Genomic DNA, 19,404 nt, shown 5'->3' with positions numbered 1-19,404 from the left:
GGGTGTAGGAGCAGAGAGAGTGAGAGAAGCACTGCCAGGTTTAGAGCCTGCATATTCCACACTACTGAACAGTAGGCTGCTAGCGGTGACATACTGGGAGGAAAGGAGCTGAAGGAGGTGAAGCCCAACCACAGGATCCCCAGTGGGTGGGAAGAATTGAGGGTCTCCAGAGTTTCCTCTACCCACGGGGGCAGGTGTTTCTGGGATAGGAAGCTGCACGGGGAGACCACAGAAGAATCTGTTACAAATGGAAGTGTGGTAGAAGATACACCTGGAACCCAGGGTAAGCCAGCAGCAACTCTAATGGCTGCTGCATTTCCACGCCTTTGGGTGGTTCAGTCTTGTCTGTGCCCCTCCTCCCCAGCCCCAAGCTACAATTTCTGAAGAGACTTGCCTTGAGAGCCATTTCTTTTATTAAGGTCTCACTTGGACAGCATACAAACAGCACAAGCAGAAACTACAAGCCCACACGCAGAATAAATTATGATATTTGTATTTAAAAGTAGACAATAGAAGAAGCTGTGTTACCAGGAGGGCCTCCTGGTCCAGTGTCTGGAGATTCACAAGGTCCACCAAGAGTCTGTGATACATCTTCTGTGAGACATTTAAAGCCACGTGCTCCCCTCCAGACATACCTAATGAGGCCCAAACTCCTGCACACAAGCATAAGTACACACACAGATGCACGCACAAGTGAACAGGCAGGGAACAGCCTGTAAACGACAACTAGCTCAGCAACAAGTGAAGTGGACCCAGCTCTGGCAGCAGATGAGATCCTGGCACTTATCTTTCACCAACTCCCCAGCTGCCGTGGGAGGTGTGAGTGGGCCCCTGAGGCAGTGGAGGGCTGCTTCCCGAGGTGAGGGGCCCAGTTTTGTCATCCTGGACTGCAGGGTGACTGCACTGCAGCTTCCTACACTACCCCTGCTTTGCTGTCTGGCCTGCCATGCTCTGCCCGCCACTCCCAGAAGAACAAGTGAAGAGATGTGCCCCAGGGAAGTCTACCCACTTGGAGTCCTGTGAGCTGTGGCCAAGTCTCACATGGGCCGCTACATGGGCCTCTCTCCAGCAATGTGACGCTGGGGAAGCTACCTCAGTTCTCTAAGCCTCATCATCTCCATCTGTAAAAGTGGGAACGAGAGTATCTACTTCATGGGGTGAGCATAAGGAATTACCGATATTTGATATTTCCAAGTACCATGCTAGACTCAAGGTAAACGTTCAAAACCTGTTTTCTTTCCTACCTTCTCCCCCATTTCTTCCTTTCTATTTTCCCATTTTCTGTTTTTAGGTTTATGTAGCCATCAGTGGTCATGTAGCCCTAGTTGGCATCCTCTTGACCAATAGGGCCTCCCCAGCCTCAACAGAGATTGCCAGTGCGTGCTTCCTGCTATTGCAAAACCGCACCACTGGCAAAGTCAATGCGGTGGGCCTCCGGTGCCATCTGAGCCCAGGAGAGAGATCTGGGTCACCTGTGGCCCCATGGACACCTGACTGTCTCAGGGATGATGCTGAGGTGCCACAATGGTATAAAGACATGAACACCAAATAGAGGTGTACAGTTGGCTCTGAGCTGAGTCTGGCTGGAAGCTGGGACCTAGGGGTGGTGCCGTTCACAAAGCTGAGCAGAAACAAAACAAGCCCCTGCCGAGAGCGGGCCACCCAAAGACACAGGAGACGCCTTCCTAGCAGGTCTGCCGCCAAAAAGCCAGTCTGGTGGATCACAGTTCACAACTCTGGTTCTGCAGAAATTTTCCTTCCATTTCTCCATCCGTCTGTCCACCCAGCCATCCATCGGGTATATATGAAGAGTTCTGTACATTATAGGCTGACCAGGACAGAAGACCCTCTGTGCTCGTTTAGCACCTTTTATCCAAGGGTATCCTTTATGGGCACTCGGCTGGAGTCTTTTACAGGAATGCGGTGAGGTAGGAACAAGACAGGCAATACCCCTCTTTGTATAGATCGAGAAGTGCTCCAGGTACCACAGTGCTCAAGTGAGCATAGCTGAAACATGGTAAGGGCTGGTCCAATGCAAGGCACTGGTCTATTCCCCGAAGGCCACAACAGGCCATGGTATGGCTTGTCCCGGACAGAGCTCTATGTCCAGACTTGCTCTGCTGTTCACACCAGTGTGGGTTTCAAGTCATCTTTGAAGTTCACGACAGGCTTCGAGCGGGCCCACAGCTTTTCCCAGGAAGCCAGCCTCCCAGCAGGCTCAGGGTCGCTGTCTGACGAGCCACTGTCACTGGAATCAGAGGAGCTCTGGAAGCAGATTTCACAGTAGGGCCTGTGGCAGCGGCAGAAGAACTCATCCGAGCTGCTGGATTCTGTGTCGAGGTAGCTGTGTGGAGGAGACAGGGAAGGGCAGCCTGGGGGCACTGGGGACCGCTGCAGCTGCTGCTCAGGCAGGTCCGGCGAGGCTCTGGCTCGGCGTGGGGCAGCGGGGCACAGCGCCCGGCCAGGACCAGAAGGCTGGTGAGAAAGGGCTGCGCGGCTCCCTTCGGCTCCCTGGGGCTCTGTCTGGCACTGTTTGCTGCCCTCCGGGGAGTCTGCCTTGCCTTGAGGAGCTGGGAGCAGTAAGGGCTTCCCGGAAGAGGGTCTTGCTACTCTGGAATCTGCAGTTTGGGGGTCCAGGCAGGGACTGTCCCTGTCCTGCACATTTCGCCCAGTGCGTGCCCCAGAATCAGCCCTGTTTACCCGACGCCCCACAGAGGAGGGCACAGAACCTGGCAAGTGCGAGCGAGCCCGCTGTGCCGCGCCCCTTCTCCTCACCATGTACGGGCTGAAGCCCAGCTCCTTGGAGAGGGGCATCTTCTGGGGGCTGCAGCAGGCACTGCTCTTCCAGGGCTGCTGGGGACAGGACGGGGGACGGGGGACGGGAGCCTCAGGGCCCAGGCCCAGATCTTGGAGGACTTCCTGAAGCTTCTCCCTGATCACTGAATTCACCCTTGACGGTCGCGCTTGGGGCCCCTCTGAGTTCTCCAGCTGCCCCTGTCTCTGGGGAACAGAGCCTTCTCCACCTGGCGTGAGACCCTGCTGGAGGGCCATGGGTACCTGGTCTCTTCTCTCCACACCCTGGCTTTGCTCAGCCCGCGGCTTCTGGCTGCAGCCCAAATTTAAATGGTCAGAAAAGTCTTGGGAGGCAGCGATTTTCTCCTTCTGCCCCGGTGAGGGGCTGGTGTCCTCCACAGGCCCCTTCACGCCTTGTACACCTGAGGCGGGTGCTGAGGTACTCTGGGAGTCCTGGGTGGCCAGGCTGGAGTCAGGGAGACATTTCAAAGACCCTTGAGCTGCTAGGCTATGGGGAGGGGCTGCAGTCAGGATGTCCTTGCTGTGGGAAGAGGCAGGCAGGACAGCCCCTTCGGGGGGGTCATAGGTGCACTCAGCTGACATCAGCCTCACCAGCTTCTCTTTGGCGTTGTTTACTTGTTCTTGCAAGCTTTCAATCACAGCATTTTTCTGTAAAACAAAAGCAAAAACATCAACAAAAGATGCTGCTGAGGGCTTTCACACTGTCTCCCATGCTGGAGAAAGGGTGGCATCAGAAGACATTGGTTTAAATCCCAGTTTCTCCACGTATTAGCTGGTGATCTTAGGCTCTGAGGAGGTCCCTCCGTGAGGTGAAATGATACGACGCATACAAAGCGTCTGGCACAAGAGCTGCCACGTGTGCTCAGTAACGGTTTACTATGATTTACTGCTGTATGATCTCAGTCTCCCCATACATCCCCAGACTGTGGCACTGTCTGCGAGAAGGGCGGTCAGGGGAGGCACAGTCTAGCTGCCTGCTGGCTGCTGCAGCACCCGCTCAACTTTGCTCAGAACACAGGGGGTCAGGTCACTCTGCAGGACACCAGTCAGAACAGTGTTTGGGATGGCCCAACTCTGGGTCTATCATACTTCTGCAAAATACAGATGACCTTGAGGCATCTCTGAAGGGAATGAAGGAATAGGGAAACAAGCATTTTGCCACTTGCTAAACAGCCTAGAAAATGGGAAGAACAGGAAGGATGGAGATTCCTGGGCCAAAGTGAAAAGACTGGAGCCAGGAGTGGGGGGGGGGCGTTTTAGGGGGGAATGAGAATCTCAGGTTGGTGTTATCACCTCCCTTGGCTGGAACTTGCGGGTAGGAGGCCAAAGCTACCAATGTGGCACTATCAGCTGTCGGTATCTCCCAAAGGACTGCAGGCATCAGAATTACTGGAGAAGCTCAAAAAAAACAAAAGGATTATTGGGCCTAAGTCCCTGATAGCTTGATTCAGTAGAACTAGAAGGGAGCCCAGAAGATAAATGAAGTTGGGCAGTTCTGCTGGTGAGCTGCCTACCTGCTGCATGGCTGTCAGCTGATAAACAGGCAGTGCCCGGGAGGCTGGCAGGTGACAGCTGCAGAGATGTGCCTGTTCTAACTGCAGGACCATGGGGCGTGAAGTAGGAGGAAGAGTAACAGCAGTGCGTGTGCCCTGAGCATCCTTCGGTGCTACAGCAGCTGATCGTCTGGTTTAGACCTGATGTCCACCTTCTGGAATTTCTGATGTTCAAAAGCAGTGGAGCAGGAGAGAGATCATCGTGGGGAGCTGATGGGTCTTGGGGCAGATGACACGGGGTCGAGAGTTTGGAGAAGATAATGAGAAGTGCTTGTCCAAATACCAAAATGCTGCCTCTCTGCTGTCATCCTGTTTAGAAGCTGAGGATGAGCATTTGGATGTCCATTTATTATGCCCTAGAAGTAAAAGGCTGTTTCCCTTCTTTCGGATTCCTGACACAACTTGCCTATGAATTGAATTTGTGGTTTCTTCTCAAGTAGATATGGAAGAGTTGCCCAGAAGTGAACCTTTGAGGGAACAGTAAATTAGGTAAACTAGTCCAGCAAGAGTCTTCTGGCAGCAACTCCAAGGCAAACCTACTGCTCCCTACTTATAAGCAGGAAGGTGATTTTTCTGATTATTGGTACTCCCAGTGTCATCCTGGTTTAGACTTCTCTTACCCTCAGGAGGGAGTTCCGAACCAGTGAGCAACTGGTGAATAAGCGGAAGGACTTGCAGCTGAGCACCTGCCTGCTCATTCTCCCTTTTCCTCAGCCACAGAGCGGTAAGGGCTGGGCGTTGTCGCGGAAGTGTAGGTGACTCAAGGACTCGCCAGGAGCAGAGCGGGTGAGTAACAGGAAGACATTCACTCAGGCTCTTCGTGATATCTGGGTGGTGCCAGGTATCTCTCTGAGCATCTCACGGGGGTGACTGCGCTGGCTGCACTGGAGGGACCCCAACTCTCTTCCTCCTCACCAGCCCTTCCTCGTGAAGCCCACCTGGCACATTCTCACGCTGGCTTCAGGAGGCCCTACCGCCTCACAGAGCTGGGAGGGAGCCATCAGCTGATGACAGCTACCCCAGCAAGTGAACTCTGAGTGCTGCCTTTTGTTTTTTTTTTTTACATCTTTATCAGAGTATAATTGCTTTACAATGGTGTGTTAGCTTCTGCTTTATAACAAAGTGAATCAGTTATACATATACATATGTTCCCATATGTCTTCCCTCTTGTGTCTCCCTCCCTCCCACCCTCCCTATCCCACCCCTCCAGGCGGTCACAAAGCACCGAGCTGATCTCCCTGTACAGCCACTATGGAGAACAGTATGGAGGTTCCTTAAAAAACTACAGCTAGAACTACCATATGAGTGCTGCCTTTTTGTGCCTTACCCACAAATTCCTTAGAGTATAGGAAAACAGTATAAACCTTGAGTTGGGAATAATACTCTTCTCTAGCAAACCAAACATCTGAAGCTGGCTGGTGACAGATTTAGAAACACCAGCCTAATCAGTAAATCTCCCTTCTTACAGAAAAGGAAGTGGGACTCTGTTTTCGCCATGGCTGCATACTAATCAGAAGCGTGGTTTGCCACGGTGAGACCAAAATCTGACTGACCATGGCAGCTGCATTGAAACGAGCTTATTAATGATCACTTTTGGCACACCCAGGGAAGCAACACATCCACAGGCATGTTTCATAAGGTGCAGGCCACAGGGAGAAATGGAATCTCCCCCTCTTTCTGTGTTTCAAGGAAGAAAAGTAAAGGTGAGTTTCCTCTGCTGCAGAGCGTAGAAGGGAGGTTCTTCAAGCTCTGGGAAGGTTCTACCTGCTGGCCTTCACACAGCCTGGGATGTCAGGGATGGATGCTGCCCCAAACAGCCTTTGGGGACCATTGCCATGGGGAAAGGGAGGCAAGAATGAGAAGATGGACTGCCCAGATGGTGCGAAAGTAGGAGGAGGACACTGGGGCAGCAGAGGGGCTGCAGAGGAGGGAAATACAGCCGAGAAGCTGGGGTTACGGAGGCAGGAGAGATTCTTGTGTTCATCCACTGGGCAGTGCTGGAGCTGGGGATTCAGATACCGGAAACTCTCTAGGCCTGCCACAGGGCTCTGGGATGGGCTGCTGGTTCTCAGGCCTGCTCTGGGAAAAGTGTTCAGGTGTGGGGTGTCGGGGACAGGAGTCCAGCATTTTACTACCTAAGCATCTGCTCCCTCTTAGGGCCCTGCCTCTGCAGACTCAAGGCATCTTTTTGGTAGAGCGGATTCAGTCACTGCATGGGAAACAGGGTAGCATGTCAGGAGTACAAAAAGAACGTCACAAATTACCATAAGGCTAAAGAGTCAGGCCACTTGGCTGTTCCAACATTAGCTGATTGTGAATGAAAACCATCCTGGGTGTTCTCGCCAAGTTTCTGGCCTTCTGTTTAGCTGAAAAAAAATGTTTCTTTGAAGACTTCGGAGAGTATCAATGGCAATGCTACTCCCTTGCCAGGTGGGAAGAAATCTGGCTCTGAAAAAAGGTCCTGAATGCTTGATAAATAGTAAAGAAATAGTAAAGAATAGTAAAGAAATAGTAAAGAAAGGACAAGTATTACTCTGATGGAAAAAAAGGTCCAGAACCAAGGGAATGGTGCGAGGGACTGAGGGTGCTTGGGGAGCTGAATCCCTTCATTGGTTACGTTCCTTAGGTCCCCATCACACCATCCTTTCACATAGGGACTAATGGCACCCAGTGTCAGTCCAATATGAAAAAGCATAATTTCCCATATAGCACCTACTCAGGTATGTTCTCTACTAAAACAAAAATATGGAATATAATTTAGTTAGTGTGAAAAAACTGGCTAATTCCTCTGGGCCCCGTGCCTCCTCTCTGAGGCAGTGCAGCCTCAAGCTTTCCCATGTGCTTTCTTCAAGCCCACATCACTCTGCCCAGTTCTGGGAGAGGTGCCAAATCTGGCTGAAGAACAGAAGAAAGAGGACTGGGGGCTCCCTTGTCTCTGCCTTGGCGCTACTGCGATATTCAGAAGCTCTATTCATCCTTCCTCCCCATCTTTAGACAACTCTTAATTTTCTGGGTTGGTAGGATGATTGAGATTTCTAGTTAGCACCTGGAAAAGACAGTAAGGAGCCCCATAGGATCTTGGAGACAAGGGCACTACTTTATGTAAAGAAAGAGTGTATCACACAGCAGAAGCTAGCATCCACTACTCCTCAGGGCCTTTACAATGCTGTTCCCCACACCTGAAATGCTTTTCCCTGCACTCTTTGCCTGGCTAATTTGTAGTTAACCTTCAGCTCTCAGCTCAGAGAGTCTTTTCCAACCACTCTAAATTAGGTTCCCTTGTCCTTACCACTCTTTCTTCCCACTCTGATTTTTCCCTTCATAATTCTTATCACCATTTATAACTATATGGCTACTTGATCCGTATCTATTTCCTCCACTACACTGTGAGCTCCATAAAGGTAGGGACTCTGTTTGTTTTGTTCATCAGCACTTAGCACAATGCCTGGCACACATCTGTCCAATGAATGAATGAAGTGGGTGAGGGTCAGCAATGGGAGGGGCACTGGCGAAACGTTGAGGTTTTGCTTGCTGCTAAGGGAGACCAGAATGGCTAGGAACTGGGGAAATGGGAGGAGGAGAAAGAATGTTAGCAATGAGGCATATGGGGCCCACCAATGCATGACTGGAGTTCTTTATAGAGAATCCAGCAGGCAGGGTCTCGCTTACTTCTGTGAGGAGTCTCTCCATGGAGTTTTTCTCTCCTCTAACGTGGCAACTCTGTTCCTCACCATACTGGGTGTGCAAGCTTTTGCTGGGAGTGCTGAAATATTTGGCCATGCGTCTGACTGTTTGGTTTTCCTCTTCAAATGCCTTCCATTGCTTCAGCTGTTGGATAAAAGAACACATGTTATTTATTTAATTACACACCCAGAAACACATTCTCTCACTCTTCCTCAAAAACACCAAGGAATGACAGTATCATAGATAAATGCACAAACTATTCTCTCCTCAAAATGTACTTTACTCTGGAAAGTTCACAGACAGCAATGACAGAAGGTTTAGAGAATGTAAAGGTTATATCATTTAAAACATGCCAAAGGAAGAAGATGACAGGTTGATGAAACAGAACCATCGGCTGGACCCATCTACCAACCCACTGCTGGACTGGTCAAAGAAAACCAGAGCTGAGGTGGACGTCTAGAGCCACATTCTCAAGCCAGAGTTTAGGAGCTATAACAGGGTTAAGCAATCTAAACACTGTATTTCAAATGAAGCTGGTTTTAGTTGTATGCAGCTGTTCTTAATTATTCTCATGTGTTGAGTGATGGTGTGCTTACTGTTATTGAAAACCCAGGTCCGGGCTTCCCTGGTGGCGCAGTGGTTGAGAGTCCGCCTGCCGATGCAGGGGACACGGGTTCGTGCCCCAGTCTGGGAAGATCCCACGTGCCGTGGAGCGGCTGGGCCCGTGAGCCATGGCTGCTGAGCCTGCGCGTCTGGAGCCTGTGCTCCGCAACGGGAGAGGCCACAACAGTGAGAGGCCCGCGTACCGCAAAAAAGAAAAAAAAGAAAACCCAGTTCTTCCTAGAGGACTTTTTTTTTACATTTAATTTATTTTTTTATACAGCAGGGTCCTATTAGTTATCTATTTTATACAAATTAGTGTATACCTGTCAATCCCAATCTCCCAGTTCATCCCACCCCCACCCCTGCCTTCCTTGCTTGTGTCCATACGTTTGTTCCCTCTAGAGGACTTCTAACCCAAGTCAGTGATCAAGGCTCAGAGAAACAGAAAACCACAAATGTCAATAAAAATTAATAAAAATGATAGAACATCAGGTCTGCGATCTGTCTTTTTTCCTTGACAAATGAGGAAAGACTCAGAAGGAGGATGTTTGTCTAGGTCCACATGGCTACTTAGCCTCAGAGTCACAGCTGTAATGAGGGCACTGTGCCACACTGCACGTCCTCAACACAGCTGATGAGAGAGACTGTCAACTGTGAGGTCCTAGGGAACGTTTTTCAGGAGATACTGGTTTTGAGAACCAGTCTATGGATGCACAGGCTCGTTTAGTTTAACAGGGATGGGACTGAACAGAGAACATTCACCAACAGGGACACGCTCCTGAGCCCGTGGGACACTGTCTCCTCCTGGCGAATGCTAGGGACGTGATGCCAGGGGAGGCCACAGCGCTGGAGGCATCTTTTCCCTTAGGGATTCTCATAATTAAGAGCCCTAGTGATGGACGCTGGGCACTCTGGGACCTTAGCTCTAGAAATGATGCTGAGATACCTGTGGGGAACCTCACAGGGATCCTGGGATGTCTTTGTTTGCTCATCAAACATTTACTGAGCTCTGACTATGGAAAGTAACCTAAATCTCAGATAGGATTCTAAATCCTGCCATCAATTTCAATACCACATTCTGCCCAAGTCCTCTTGGGTCCTCTGTTAACTCAGCATGAGTCCTTCATGGTACCAGGAGTCTATGTGACCTGTGCTGGGTCGGACCAGGAACCGCCCTGTCAGATGCCCTTCTTGAAGGCCCCCTCCCCAGGGTGCTGTCCTCTCAACACCCTGCTCAGGAGCTACTGGAGCCCAGCACTACAGGGTCACTGTACAGCCATGGGTGGATGGCGTTGACCGCCAGCACTGCTCTCCTAGCACTGGCCCTAGCAGTGTTGCACTATCTCTATGTCTCCTCAGGGCCCCCTCATTTCCCTAGCAGCACAGCTTTTCCTTTCTCTCCCCCCAGCACCTCCAGACCAAGCCCTCCCTGCAGAGCTGCTGGAGGAACTGCTCAACATTGGTGTAAGGGCACTTCCAAGGCTTTTCGTCTGTCTCACCCTAAGCTGGCTGGGTGGAGCCAGGGTGGCCCCTGACTAAAGCCCCCTGCCCCTCCAACCCCCTCCCCCTTAATTCCCCATTTGTGAAGGTCCTGGTCCTTAAGACTTGACTCTTCAGGATTTCTGGAATATGGCTAGAAATGACGCTTAGGTCATAATTTCAGGACCTCCCCACGGCCCTTCCTTCAGAAGGACAGGGAGTCTTGTTTTCTCGGCATCTGGGTATGTGCGTGTAGCAGGCAGAAAATGGCCCCCCAAAGACGCTTCCCTCCTAATCCAGGAACTTGTAAAATAGGTTACCTTACATGGCAGAAGGAATTCTGCATACGTTATTGAGTTTAAAACTGTGAGATGGGGAGATTATTCTGGATCATCCAGGTGGGCTCAATGTCATCACAAGAGTCCCTATAAGAGGCAGGCAGGACGGGAGATGTGACAATGGAAAGAGAGGTCAGAAAGAGAGACTTGAAGATGCTGTGCTGCTGGCCCTGAACATGGAAGAAGGAGCCGTGGATCGAAGAAAATGCAGGAAAATGCACGGAAACAGATTCTGCCCCAAAGTCCCCGGAAGCAACGCAGACCTACTAACAACTTGATTTCAGCCAAATGAGACCCATGTTAGATCTCTGACCTCCTGAACTATAAGGCATTCAATGTGTATTGTTTTAAGGCACTCTGTTTGTGGGAATTTGTTATAGCAGCAATAGGAAACCAAGCAGTGGGATTAAGTCTCGGGTCTTTAATGGGGTGCACTGGGGCCTTGAGAAGTTCACCCCATGTGCCTCTCTCACCTCCTGCCACTCTCCCCTTGTTTCAATTTGTGCTTCAAAAAGAGCAAAGGCTCATGGTGTTCCTCCTCCTCTTCTCTCTCATACCTCTCTGCCTCTGTCAGAGGGTTTCCCCCGTCGGAAATGCCACCCACTGCTCTTCCCCAGTCTGTGCTGTGAACATTTCTTACTCCTCATTCAAGGTGGGCCCAAGCACCTCATTTTCTGAGACGGTGTTACCGAGTTCCCAGACAGGCTGGGGTACCCCTTCCTTGACATTGTGTAACATCCTCAAACACTATAACACAAGGGTTATAAATCCTTTCACGTCAGCTCCCAAATAGACCTAGAGTGAGGCCGTGTGTTTAACTGCCTGTTCCCAACAGTTAATATTTGGATGGACAGATACAAGGACAAATGAAGGAAGCTTTCCTTTAAAAAGCTCATCTGTCTGGTAAGGTGCTGAGACATTTACAGAGGACTATAAGGCAGAGTAGAAAGTCGTGAGTACCTTCCTGGAGGAGCAGATGAAACACTGCAGGTTTAGAGGATAAAATAATGTCCTACCTCAGGACCCACCTGCCTCTCAGAGGTGGAGGGAGGGGTGTGTGTGTGTGGGAGGATGGGTCACATCTAAGTCACAAAAGCAGAGGCTGGCTCACTACTGGTGATGACCTCAGCGTTTGGCGTAAACACTTAGGCATTTCCTGAGGGCCTGTGGAGAATGCTACTTAGTCCACTTAGCTCTTCAGTCACATCGTCCATTTCACCCAGCTTTCTGGCACTGCCTACCTGCCCTTGAGGTGTCTGTGCCTTTGCTTTCATAAATCCCTCCCATCACAGTCCAGTTTGAAGGCTCAGTAGCAAGAAAGAAGCCTGCCTCCCTGCTCCCTTCCCTCTCCTTGTGGCTCTCCTCACACACTTCTCCAAATTCGCTCAGCTGTCCTACTGTCCTGGGAATATCCAGTCTCTGGTCTCACAGGGAGAATATTTCTTCAACCAAAGGCCACAGAGTCAGAGGGGAAAATCAATTCAGGGGCACACAGAAAACCTGAAAAACCTCAGTTACTTTTACATTTTGAAAAACAATTTACCTCCTACACCTAAAATACAATTGACTATAAAATATATTTTTTTGTTTCAGATCATGGTCAGTTCAAGAGGAGGAAAAGCATGAGAGAGAAAATAGAAAAGATACAGTATGAGAAAGGAAGCTCAAGACAGCTAGGAGGACTGAGATAGAGAGAAGGAAAGAGAGAAAGGCCAACACAGTCCATCTGCCCAGTTCCGGTACCCCAGCCCCAATAATTCCATTTCCACTCCCGCTTCAACAAACCAAGTGCCTGTCCTTAGTTCAAACCCGGAAGACAGATTCCAAGATGAACTTCATCTTGTATTTTTATGTCTGTGTATAAGATGGAAGTGCACCTAAATATCACTATGGTCCCAGGTCCTGAGGATTTAAACATGGAGGAAAGTAGAAATCTTGTGTCTGAGGCTTAGGATACAAGAGGGACAGAGGCGAGTGTGGGGGGAGAGAGGAAACCTACGTAGGGCCACATCAGGGAGTTTACTGATTCACTCAATTTTCAGATGGAGGTCTTGTGTTAGATCAGGAAAGCTTTCTTCCAATAGTTCCTTGGTGATTACTTCTGCTCTAAATTATCTTGTTCTCTTTCAGAGACTCCTATTAGCTTTAAATCATATGCTTAGACCTGCTCTCCATATTTTCTAGTCTCTCATTTTTTTCCTGTGTCCTTGTTTTCTGTTTCTTTAAATTAACCCACTAATTCAGTATTTTGCCATGTCCAGCTGCCTATTCAATGCTTCTATTGGCGTTTTAAATTTAACACAATCTTTTTCATCCTTATTCAATATTTCATGATCTAAGATTATGTCGTTTTCATAATGGTTTGCTTTAGTCAAAGAGGGGCAATAACCTTTGAATCCTATTGATAAGACTAATCAGATACCTTCTAAAAACATTCTGTTTTACTTCAGAGGAAGGTAGCTTCTCTAATCTTCAGAAATCTGTGGTCCTTTTATTGTGAACTGCAGAATCTCTTCATAGATCCTTTCCCCCTGAATTCATAGTCTTCCGTGGGAAAAGCTATAGTTTCCTGGTATATAATAAAAACATTCTCCTGGCTTTTCCCTCATCATCCCAAGATGGCTGCCATAACTTCAAGCATCAAAAACATTCAAGATAGGAAGAAAGTAGAAGAGGCGACGCCAGCCACCCCCACAGCTTTTTTTTAGGAAAGCAAAAGCTTTCTCAGAAGCCTCCCAGAAAACCTTTGGTGTTCAAAACTGTGTTACATGGGTACACCTAGCTATAAGGGAGGCTGGCAAAGCAAGTGTTTAGCTCTTTCAGACTATATAGTAGAGATGAATCGAAGAACAAAGGTTTGGCAATGGGTGGATGGGTTACCAATCAACAATGTTGGCCCCAGGGCCTAAGGAGTGGGCTTCCCCAAAGTCTCCTCTCCACTCTCTTTTACCCATCTCCCAGGGAGGAACAGCCCTGGCATTTCATAGCCCTTTTCTGCTACATCCCAGACAAATAAGACTCAGCTCTCAAAGGCTTCCTTCAATCCAGTTCTTATAACATTAAGATTCAACAAAAATTCCTCTAGTTTCTGGCTCAGAGGCAATGCCCATCCTTGATTTTTTTTTTTTTTTTATCATACATTTGCATGCAATTCTTTTTTTTTTTTTTTGCGGTACGTGGGCCTCTCACTGCTGTGGTCTCTCCCGTTGTGGAGCACAGGCTCTGGACACGCAGGCTCAGCAGCCATGGCTCACGGGCCCAGCCGCTCTGCGGCATGTGGGATCTCCCCAGACCGGGGCACAAACCTGTGTCCCCTGCATCGGCAGGCGGACTCTCAACCACTGCACCACCAGGGAAGCCCCCATCCTTGATTTTTAGTGCTGCTGCTACAGAGCTTTCCATATTTGTTCATCCTCTTGAGTATTTTAATGAGAATTTATGAAAGGGAAAAAGAGTAAAGGGCCTCTGCCTGTGTCATACTATCGTGCCCCAAAGTGCACTCTTCACTTTTATAAATACACTGCCACCCTCCATCAGGCAACACTTTAATTACCGGTTAGCTCCCTCATGGAGAAGTCATACATGGTCAACTGGTAACTGCACTGGGAATAAGGATAGGGTAGTGAGGGTGTCGTGGGATGAGGGAAGCCTCGGGAGGAAGAAAAAGAGAACTAGAAGGGACACAAAACAAGTGCTTAATGCCAAGCTCATTAACTTGGATGTATGTGGCTCAGTGGTACCCTGGGGCATAACGTGAATAATTTAACATCACTTTCCTTTCAGAGCTTATGGATTCCTTCACCTTTCTCTCTGACTCCCTTTCTTTCTGTTTGCTGTCTGGATATTTCTCCTTCTATCTTCCTCCCTTGTTTGATTTTTTCTTAATCCTCATAATAAGAAATACATTTTATTTTATTTTTTAACATCTTTATTGGAGTATAATTGCTTTACATTGTTGTGTTAGTTTCTGCTTTATAACAAAGTGAATCAGCTATACGTATACATATATCCCCACATCCCCTCCTTCTTGAGTCTCCCTCCCACCCTTCCTATCCCACCCCTCTAGGTTGTCACAAAGCACGGAGCTGATCTCCCTGTGCTATGCAGCTGCTTCCCACTAGCTAGCTATTTTACATTTGGTAGTGTATGTATGTCCACGCCACTCTCTCACTTTGTCTCAGCTTACCCTTCCCCCTCCCCATATCCTCAAGTCCATTCTCTACGTCGGAGTCTTTATTCCTGTCCTGCCCCTAGGTTCTTCAGAACCTTTTTTTTTTTTAGATTCCATATATGTGTGTTAGCATACGGTATTTGTCTTTCTCTTTCTGACTTACTTCACTCTGTATGACAGACTCTAGGTCCATCCACCTCACTACAAATAACTCAATTTCGTTTCTTTTTATGGCTAAGTACTATCCCATTGTATATATGTGCCACATCTTTATCCATTCATCTGTCAATGGATACTTAGGTTGCTTCCATGTTCTGGCTACTGTAGATAGTGCTGCAATGAACATTGTGGTACATGACTCTTTTTGAATTATGGTTAAGAAATACATTTTAAATTTAGTTTTTACTTTTTCCTTATTGTAAAAAGAAAAGGAAGGTTCTACATTTTCCTCTTTTTATTAAAAAGAAAGAAAAGGCATTTTAAATTTCATAAAGACCCAAATGCACTTTTCTCTGAATGTGCAATTGCAAACAGGAAAGAAGGAAAGGTTCCTCACTGCCAGGCTAGTACAAGAAATGACATTATCAGGATGAAGGGGGAACTGGGGATGCATACAGCAGACTGGAGGGTGGGTAGAAAAGCAGGTCTGTGAGGCACCCACCTGGGCAGAAGCGGGTGCCACTACTTGGCTACTCTGGTCAGCCCTCCTTACTGACCGTGAGCAGAGTGGCTCCTTCAGGACAGCGAGGAGGGAAGAACAGAGGGAGCCAGCTCACTAGGAACCCCATCTTCCTTCTGACTCTCTAATCAATGGCACCCAAAAGTCTCAGTAGGAAACAAAGTGAGCAATTTATCACACCCAGCAAAGTCTCTGGAATGATGGGGTGGATTGGTCCTCCAAGTTCTCCCTAGAGCATACCTGGGGAATGAAGATGAAGCAGTTGATTGTGGTTGTGCAAACAAAGATACTTCCAGATGTGAGTCCATAGACCAGGTTGGGCCAGGAGTGCAAGTATCTGGTGACCACAAAAAGAAGCCCCGCAGCCAGCACCACAAGGTTGACCCCAACCATGATGGTTAAAGACTGATTCACAGGAGGAGAGCTGACATGGTCAGTCAAGCCAGCCAGGTAGGCCCCATAGAGCAGCAGCAGGCCCTGGACAAAGAGGAGAAGAACCGGAGGCTCAGAGAAGTGAAATATCAGGCTTGGGGTCCAAGAGCAGTAGGGTTGGGACCAATTTCCTCACCTGTAAAATAGGGATAATGATACCTACCTTAAAGGGTTGCTATGAGGAGGATTTACTAAGATAGCACTTGGGACTACCCTTAGGGTGGTCCCCTTATACCTCATGTATGCGTGATAAATTTCATTTTCCTCTCCTCTGAGAATTCGTTTATCAGAGGTCAGCAAGTCAGCCATCAGAGAGGACTCTGCCAGGATGAGGTACAGGATAGGATGATACATGCAGGTAGGAGCCCTACAGAAAGGACTGCCAGGCACTGGGAGGGCAAGGGGCGCACCATGCTGCTGGTGGTGAGGGCTTCCGCATCCACTGTGTGCTTCTGCACTGCATGGAGCTGAGGGGCATGGAGAAGCTGAAATAGCCCTGTGGTCCCCTTGTCAAGCCATGTGCCACGGCAGGGGAAGCACTGGAGGAAGGGGCTCTTTTTTCTAATGCTCCCAAAGGCACCATCTGCTTGCCAAGCCCTGCACCTGCAAGACTGCATCTGCCCGGAAGGGATGCCTTTTTCTAATTCACACAAAGGATCTCTATAGGCTAGCAGCAGCTCTGTGCCAGTGGGTGTTTATGGGAGACGAAGAGTGAAAAAAGAAGAGAACAAAGGCAGGCTGGGACCTGGACAGGACCGTGGGACAGGCACAGGCAGCAAAGGCCTCATCTATACCCTTCACCCTCTTTGTGACATTCCCTGCCCCGCCCCCCCAGAACCCAGGGCCCTATTCTTTCCTCTTTGTCATGAATGTAAACCCGCTCTCAGATTTCTCATTTGTACTACACAGAAAATGGCTCACAGCTTCTTAAAGTGCTGCCTCTCCTAGAAGGAGCTACATTTAAACAGAAATCAAAGCTTTAATCAATAATACATAATATATAGATTCAACGTATGTTCGCCAGATTCGGGGCAAAGCTCTGTGCTGGGGTAGGTGTAGGGCAGGAAGCAGTGTTGCCAAGTGGAAGTCATGGTTCTGGCTTTTAAGAAGCTCAGTCTGGTTGGGAGATTTAAGGCAAGCACCCAAATATCAATGTTTTATGACACAGGATATGAAGCTGCCACGGGGGATGAGGTGGGGTGGGAACTACAGGGACTCAGAGTGAGAACTAATAATAAAAGTAAGGTCAGGTATCAGCAGGGTACCTGCCAGTGGCCCTGAAATCACACGATCTGACCAACTTCATCTGCAGGGATGGCCCTTAAGACAACTGTTTGGAGGACTGGCTGTGCCTACAGTGAAGGAGTAAGCACAGCAGGGATGCTGTCTGGGTGCCCCGAATGCTCAGTGTCCCAAAGGGGGCCAAATGTGGCCGCCCTGAGATCGTCAATGACTAGAGGACATACAAGTCAGCAGGCCAGTGGGGCCTGACTTTTGGATAACTGACGCCATCAGGCAGCATTTGGCAGAGTTAGATCATTAGTAATTTAATCAAAGGCAAATAAAATTAATTCTATGATTCTGAAATGCTCAAATCTGATTCTATTAAAATGCTTTAACTCCATTAAAATTCTTTCCAAAAGTGAATCAGGTGTGAATAAAGCATCTATACACGCATGACTCGTGTCTGAGTGAATCACATCTGATATTTGTGTGTCATTCGCCCTCACTGCTGAGAAGCGTGGGGTGGCGGTCCGGGGACTTAATGTGCAAATTTGGGGTCCTCCTCAGGAGCTGCCCGAACAGGGAGCCCATGGGGGCCTGGCTCAGTCACCTCCCTGATGGCTCAGCACTCTTTCCCCTTTTTCTTTCTTTGTCCTATAGAAAGATATTGCAGTGAAATAAAATGGAAATGGGATTATATAAAAGGCAATGGAGAAAATAAATCAAGTTGACTTGCAGAGGGAGTTGCTATGGGGGAAGTGCTGAGTTTCTGTGCCGGGAAGGACGTGCTCTTCTACAGGGGCTCGAAGAATGGGAAAGGCACTGTGCTTTCAAAACTGTCTGGGGGCAGGGGTGGGCAGTGGAAGATTAATAATAAAAGCATCTAACATGTATTTAGCTCTTACTATGGGCCAGGAGTGAACGAAAACTCAACATGCATTAATCCTTTCAAAACTCAGACCCCTTCTGAGAGGATGTTATCATCATCCCCATTTCACGTATGAAGGAATCGAAGCTCAGGGAGGTCAAATGAGGTTCAGGGTCAGCTAGGAAGGGGCTGAGTCATTATTCAAACCCTGTTCTGTCATATTTTGAAACTCATTTTCTTAACCACTAGTAAGAAACTAGAGATCAAAAGCTATTCACTTCCTACCATTTTCTCTTAAAAATATTTCTATCAAAGTAATACATGCACATGGTTAAAAAGCAACATTTCCCTGTCCCAGCCCTGCCCATCCTCAGGCCTATTTCTCAGAAGCAACCACTTGAACACTTTCCTAGTGGTGAAGTGAGTCAAGTTTACCTTTACAGGCCATCTATTTCTAAAAGACCTCCTTTTCCTCTGCCAGCAACCAATCAACCAGGCCCCTCTCTCCTAATACTCAACAGGCAGCCTCCTGCCATGCAGGGCTCGCCTGTTCATTGAAACAGACCTGCCCTATGCCACTCCCCCCTCCCCCACCCCAAGCCAGATTCTCTGTCCCTCCAAGCTGAAAACCAGCTAACAGGATAGTTGGTTCTCCTTTAGTGCCCTGTATAGTAGCCTGTACCCTCTGGAAATAATATCCTCCTTTTGCCATCTAACAGAGCTAAATGAGTCGAATGATGGGAGATTCAGGGCAGTATAGGAGACACTTTGAGGCAGCTGGAACCACTCAAAGGACACCATGGATGTTCCCATTTGTCTTAGGGCCAAACATGCTTCCAATCAGAGCAAGAAAGTTAGGCAAGTGGAAGGCAGCAGGTTACCTTGACACAAATCTTGAAGAAAGACCCAAGAGGAGTAATAAGGGCACTTGAGAGAACAGGTTAAGCTGGCTAGAATGTCTCCTTATAATTCCCCTTGCAGGTAGTTGGGGAGAAAACTGGTATTGACAAATCAATGAAAAAACCAGACCAAGAAATGGGAGAAACAGTGGGTGAATTCCACATGATGTGGGGGAGGACTCAATGAGGGAGTCCAAAGATTTGGAAACGTGACCCTCAAAACAAATAGAGTACAGAAATAATAAGGGTCATGGCTTTGAGATGTATGCATCAACAGAGGTCTCTTCTGATTTCAATACTCTTTGCAGAAATCACCTCATTAATTCCTATAATTCCTCTTTATATCCATTTTGTTGGTAACAGAGAGATAGCCCCAGGAGATGAAGTTACCAACCTTGCATCCCAAAACGAGAGCAATCCAGACATCAGGGTACCGGGAAGCACAGAAGTGTGTGCTAGTCAGAGAGCAGGACACGTCTCTACCTGTCACCTAGAAGGGACACAGAGTCAGGACTGAGGGCACCCACAGTTACCAGGAACACACACACACAGCAGAGCTTTGTAAACATTCTAGTTTGTGAAATCCTCTATAGCATATAATTTCTCCCTTAATATGTAAAAACTATACCATTTAGGTGACTCCATTAGAATCTAAATGAG

The 19,404-nt window shown here is 48.3% G+C and overlaps 1 protein-coding gene across 1 annotated transcript in view; it reads right to left on the bottom strand.

Moving 5' to 3' along the window:
- Positions 1-470: 470 nt before the first annotated feature.
- Positions 471-19,404, bottom strand: part of GPR156 (G protein-coupled receptor 156) — a 60,587-nt gene continuing 41,653 nt past the window's right edge. Inside the window, exons 6-9 of the mRNA XM_060149327.1 lie at positions 19,139-19,234; positions 15,562-15,798; positions 8,037-8,195; positions 471-3,462 (exon numbers count right to left, since the gene is read on the bottom strand). Coding sequence (XP_060005310.1) covers positions 2,125-3,462; positions 8,037-8,195; positions 15,562-15,798; positions 19,139-19,234 — 1,830 coding nt within the window. The 3' untranslated portion in view covers positions 471-2,124. The remainder of the gene's footprint in view (positions 3,463-8,036; positions 8,196-15,561; positions 15,799-19,138; positions 19,235-19,404) is intronic.

This window comes from Lagenorhynchus albirostris, chromosome 5 (assembly GCF_949774975.1).
Source record: "Lagenorhynchus albirostris chromosome 5, mLagAlb1.1, whole genome shotgun sequence".
In the NCBI taxonomy this organism is placed as follows: domain Eukaryota; kingdom Metazoa; phylum Chordata; class Mammalia; order Artiodactyla; family Delphinidae; genus Lagenorhynchus; species Lagenorhynchus albirostris.
Note: the sequence above shows the minus strand (reverse complement) of the source record. Positions and strands in the feature narration are given on the sequence as shown.